Below are 6,000 nucleotides of genomic sequence, written 5' to 3' on the forward strand. Positions count from 1 at the left end.
AGTGGGGGGGGTGAGCTGACACCAAGGGCTCAAGTGGAAAGCGGGTGTTGTGAGAACGATGAAGTCAACGTAGGTACTAATGTGCTGGACACAAATGACGTATGTATAGATTGTGTTGAGTTGTTTGAGCCCCTAATAAAATGATTACTATAAAAAAATTTTAAAAAGATGTATAGGGCCCCTGGGTGCTGCAAACAGTTAAGATGCTCAGCTGCTAACTGAAAGGTGTGCATTCCAAGTTTACCCAGAGGTGCTTCAGAAGAGAAAGCTGGTGAGCCACTTTAAAAAGCCACATTGACAGCCCCATGGAGCACCATGCTGTTCCACCACACGTGGGACCACGTATGTGGCAGAAAACAAATCAATTAATGAACATATGTCATATATATGTACTTGACTATCAAATCAAATGCCACTTTTCTCATTTCTAAACGGAATTATTCATTTAAAATGTCATTGATGCATTTGTAAGTTGTTTACACCTGACCATGCCCATATTTAAGGAACCCTGGTGGGGTAGTTGGTTACCAAATGGACTGCTCAACCACAAGGTCAGCAGTTCGGACCCACCAGCCACTCCAGGGGAGAAGAAGAATGCTTTCTCCTGCCGTAAAGATTCACAGCCTCTGAAGCGCACAGGGCAGTCCTGCTCTGTGCTGCATGACCACTTTGAGTAGGAATCGCCTTGATGGCAGTGTGGTTTGGGTTGGGTGTGCCCGTATTTTAGTCAACCTGTGAATTAAGGACTTACCATGCTGGGTTATGAAGGCTCTATGTTAGAAATGACTATCTTAACGATTAGTCTGGCTGATAGCTCTCCCCAGCCATGTTTTCGCTGTCGGTGTAAGTGCACAGTGGCTTTTTGTGTAAAGATTCAGGGGTGGAGCTGCAGCTCTTCATTCCTCTGTCCCCAAGCCGGAGGGAGCAGCCCCTTCTTCATCTACTTATTTGCATTTCTGTGTTATGACTTGACTTGTTGAGAAAAAAAAACAGACCCTTCCCTTTAACTAGAAGAAATGGGAAAGAGCCTACTGCAAGCATGGTCTCCACGGCGAGTGGTCAGGTTAGCAACAAAATACAGGACACCCATTACTTGGTCTGGCCGCCCTCCCCCCGGACTAATGCAGAAAGCAAGGCCTGGGAAGAGCCAGGGCTAAAAGTCAGGAGAGTAGAAAATGAGATTTCGTATTCTGAGAAACCTCGCCTCTTCAGGGAAAAATGTCATCAACGGTAGCACTGTCCAATCCCGGGCCTCTGGAATATGCACGTTTGGTTTGTTGCTATGTTTCTTTCATATTGCAGTTTGTATGGCCAATAAACTTAGAATAGTCTTAAAATCCCCTGGAAGTAGCCTCAGAAAATCTTCTACAGTCTAACTTTACTCTGGCTTAGGTAGGTAGAGGGCAAAAGAACTATTGGAAGGAACTGGTAGTACAGTTCCTGGACAGGCATTCTTAGGAGTTGTCAGTGAGTCCACTAGAATTCACGACCGTCTCCCATAGGACAGTCTAGTGGAACAGCCCAGAGCACAGCCTCCTGCTAACCAAGAAGCGGTAGGCAAAACCCGACCTCACTGTCCCCATTTTAGGGTTTGTAAAATGGAATCACAGTACCACGGGACTTCAAGATATTCATGGGAAAATGTAATTAAAAGATACTGGAACTTTTTGAAACCCCTCCTCTTTGTCTCGGTTGTCATGAAAATCAAACGAGCAAATCCCTGTAAAGCACCTAGGACAATTCCTGGCACACAACGAGCCTCGGGGTTCCTGGCGGTGCGGTGGGTCAGTGCGAGGCTGCTGACAGAGGATGGATGATTCGAGCCTGCCGGCCCCTCCATGCAAGACGGATGTGGCAACCTGCTTCCATGGAGCTTCCACCACTACCATCCGGCTCACGGTGACCCAGGGTGGGGGTTCTGAGGCTGGTTTCTCGTGTCTACAACATTAACCCAAAACCGAGCCCACCGCCATGAAATCTCTTCCGACTCCTAGCCCCCCTGTGCATCTCTGCGGGAACAATGAGCCGCCTCTTTCTCCTACGGAGCAGCTCTTGGGGTTGGCCTCCACCTTGAAGTGAGCAGCCCAACACTTAACCCCCAGGACCACCAAGGCTCCTCTGTACAGCTGGCAGCGCTGGAGATCCTCTGGACTGTTCTCCTTTGTCCTCTAGGGTCACTCTGAGCCCAGGTTGACTTGACACCTGTGGATCGGGCTCAGTGTGGGTAGTGAGACCGCAAATGTCGGCAGCTGTAACGGGATCCGCCATCTGGTATCGGACATATTCCCACCCACTTCCACTGTGGCTGTTGAATATGACAAATACCAGTGGGGGGGCGGGGGTACGGTTCTCCTGTCTTTCGGGAATCAGGTTCTCTAAGCAAAGGGCCTTTTCTTTTCACACAAGCAGGGGATGCGCCACGGATTTCATACCTTCCAAAGTCTCCAGAGGGGACACTGGGCTGCTCCCCAGTGAGAGCTCCGACGTCAGGCGGGTGTGGGGTTGGGTTCTGGCACCAGCTACGTGATCTTGAGACAGTATTTTACTTATTAGCGTCCATTTCTCATTGGGTGATAGGAATTTTACCATTACAGAGATTCAAATGCAATGGTAATAAACAATACCCAGTACTTGTAGAGCACACGCTATGGGCCAGACACTGTTCTAAGCACATTATAACTCACTCAGTCTATTTAATTAAGTAGGTGTTCAATAAATGGTTGGTGGTATTAATAGTATTAATATTTTTACAGTTAATACCACTATTCCTCCTCCACCATCCCTCATGGCAAAGAGTTCCGGTCTTACATTTCTTTTACAGCATTAACCCCCCAAACCAGACCCACCGCCGTGAAGTCTATTTACACTCGGGGTGACCTTGTGTCGGGTTGCTGAGACTGTGAGTCTTTTTGGGAGCAGACGATGCATGGAGCAGCTGGTGGGCTTGAACCTCTGACCCTGCAGTTAGCAGCCCAACACATAGCCCACAATGCCACCAGGGTGACGGCATGAAGCAAAGTCATTCCGAGTATGAAAACCAAAAGTACTTGCTAATGTGCAAAGACAGACGGATGTTTTCCCGTTGTTTTGTAGGGTTACTTTGGAGCTGTTGGGGCCCTACTGGAACTGTTCAAAATGACTGCTGACCTGTAAAGAGGAGCGGCACGGAAAGAGCCTCCCGTGAGCACTGGAAACTGCTGCTGGACGCGGTGGAAGCCACGATGCAGCCGGAAGCCAAGCCATTCTGGCACTTCACCCTGCTGGACTTGTAAATAGTTGAAAAATCCTTCTCGCCGGTCTTCTATACTTACGTTTTGAGCTTATGATTCAAAATGGGGAATACAAGATTTTTTTCTGTCTACTGTATTTTTAAAAAAAGAGAAAAGAAAAAAAGTTGTGCAGCGTGGCCAAACCTAACTAATTTTATGCATTAACTTTGCAATGTGTTGTATGATTCTTTTAAGAAGGACCTGAAATGTAAAAGCGGTTTTGTTATCTTAAGTTTTTCTTCTGGGGTTTACTGATCAGTGTGGCAATTTTAACTTCATTTAGTAATCACTCTAGGAGATTTTACCTTTACGTATATTTTTCATGACGTTTCATGATTTGCTGTTTGTTTCAAATGAAACTACAAATCTGGCATGTTTTACTGCGAGCACTGTCTTTGTTTGTTTCCCTTTTTTTGGTCTCGTTTTCCTGTTTGAATGTCTTCTGAACAAAGAAGGTCCTTCCACGGTACTTCTGTCCTGGGATGGTCTCCCCGCCCTCTGCTGACCCAGATGAAAGCCTTTCTCCAACATACTTGTTCCTGTGACTGAAGGTGCTGACCAACTCAATACAAAGTTAATCACCAGATCTTTCAAACCTCAGAAGTGCCCAAGGAAGACTCTGAATGTGTTGCTGAATTCAATGGGTCTGGCCAAAATTCAAAATATGCCATTTTATAGTATCCCTTATGAATATAGCCTTGTTTTGTTGGATTTACTTTATGTTAGGCTCTATTAAAGTGTTGTATGATGAACCGTCCTCATCCATTCAGTGCAGAGAGGCAGTAAATCCTTGTGCAGGGAGGTTATTGTTCACATCAAGAGACTTGGGGGTGGAATTCACGGATTAGCCTGTTACGTAGCCATGAGCTATTTTTTGTGTACATGTATGTACCTAGGAGCTTGGTAACAAGGTATCTTATAAATAATAATGCTAAAGTTTTTGTTTTGTTTTGTTTTTAATATTCTCAATCTAAATCTGCATTTCAATCCTTGTTTTAAGATTAAAAAATACTGACCTTGAATCTTTTTGTTGAAGACATCATAGGGACTGATGAGTAATTTTCCCATTGGACTGTCTCATTCGAATGAGACTCTTGTACCGATGTTAGAACGCTTAAGAGCTGATGATACAGAGCAGACTGGTTTGGGGGTTAAGTGTACCGTTGAACGGGGTTTCTTAAAGGGCAGCACAGTTGTTCCGCGATGGGTCTTTGGTTCTGCCTTCGGAGCACCATCTCTAACTTACTTCTCTTCTGGTCTTGAAGGTGATGCTTGTTGAAATAAAGCCCGTTTCTGTTGTGATGTTTTTAGTGTATGTGTTATTTTCCTCTCGTGATCCTCGTTTTGCATATCTGCTGTGTGCCCTAGAACGAATGTGTGTCATGGTTTGCTGCTCGACATCTCAGAGCTTGAGGTTTCCATACAACTGTGCTTCCAGGTCCAGAGCGCTGTCTTCAGTTGAAGCTGTAGCCCTGTGTAGGGATTTTCCAATTAGCTTTATTGTTCTTATATAACTATCTCCTTAAGACCAGAATGGTTTTGCTGTATTTGATCATTCTGAAGGAGAAGATCGTGTTTGCTGTGGCCATCACAGTAATGAAAACAAGCCAAGTAACTAAGGTGTCCTTGCAAAAGGTAAATGTACACGCCTGCGTGTTCTCGATCATTAGTGCCTTTTTGATGAGTCTCTTCTGCCATCTCTAACCCTGTCAGGGAGGAGCAGGCCGTGGGTGTTGGTTTGGCAAAAGAAATCAGGGCAAGTCAATAGGACTGTATACACTTTGTTATTATCTGAAATCACTTGATCTCTCACTAGAAGTACTTAAAACAATGGTATAGCTAAAGCAATAAATTATTCCATTATACCAATAGAAGTTAAAGGTCAGTTCCCTATAGAAGCTGGGCCGTTTCCCCCCTTTTTTCCTTCAAAGATGAACTTACAGGATACGGAATTTTATACTCACTTGAGTTAGCAAAAAAAACCAAAACCTTTAAACTCAGGACCACAGAAAAACTTACACAAGAGATTTGTATCTTGTGCTACATGAGGTCAGGGTAACGAGGAGATTCATGGCATAGTGTGAGAGGCTTTGGGTTTAGGTCCCAGCTGAGCCGTTTACTAGCTGTGTAGCAAATTGCTAAACCTTTCTCTAAACCTCAGTTTCTTCCTACTTAAAGGGAGGCGAGTACTTTTTGCTGCCTTACTTACTGGACTTAGCACATGGGGCTGGTATATAGCAGATGCCGCACATATGTTAGCTCAGATGAGGGAGATGCAGGCTTTAACTTCTGTGTTCCGTCAGTGCTTCCCAGCCTGACAGAGTGTGGGAACCTTGGAACATGTAAGCATCTCACTGAGCGCCAGTCAGCTGGCACCTTCATCTGGTTCTCTCCTCCAAGGTCCCCTGTCCACATGCTCCTCCACAGCTCCCAAATCCCAAGGCTCTCTTTGTCCTGATCACTTACTTGGCTATAAAACCTGACTTGAACTTTTACCTACTGCACATAGTAGGACTCTTTACGTACTCTGTGACTAATAGATTTTGTTAGACTGCTAATACTATATTTAGATACAAATTACCACCCTGCTAGGGATGTAAGTGGTGAGTAACTCTGGATTTTTAAACATCTAGTTCCAGGAGTTTCAAATAAACAGATTTTGGAACCCTAATTATTTTCCTCCATTTATGCAGTGTACATGGAGTCAGAGCATCTTTTTTAGAAAAACGTC

At 44.8% G+C, this 6,000-nt stretch overlaps 1 protein-coding gene across 1 annotated transcript in view; it reads left to right on the forward strand.

The window, feature by feature from the left end:
• PANK1 (pantothenate kinase 1) overlaps window positions 1-4,571 on the forward strand; it is a 72,691-nt gene extending 68,120 nt beyond the window's left edge. Inside the window, 1 exon segment of the mRNA XM_004701349.3 lies at window positions 3,094-4,571. Coding sequence (XP_004701406.2) covers window positions 3,094-3,153 — 60 coding nt within the window. The 3' untranslated portion in view covers window positions 3,154-4,571.
• The last annotated feature ends 1,429 nt before the right edge of the window (window positions 4,572-6,000 follow it).

The sequence above is a fragment of the Echinops telfairi genome, unplaced genomic scaffold (genome assembly GCF_000313985.2).
Source record: "Echinops telfairi isolate 266 unplaced genomic scaffold, ASM31398v2 ScPeMD7_70;HRSCAF=299, whole genome shotgun sequence".
Taxonomy (NCBI): domain Eukaryota; kingdom Metazoa; phylum Chordata; class Mammalia; order Afrosoricida; family Tenrecidae; genus Echinops; species Echinops telfairi.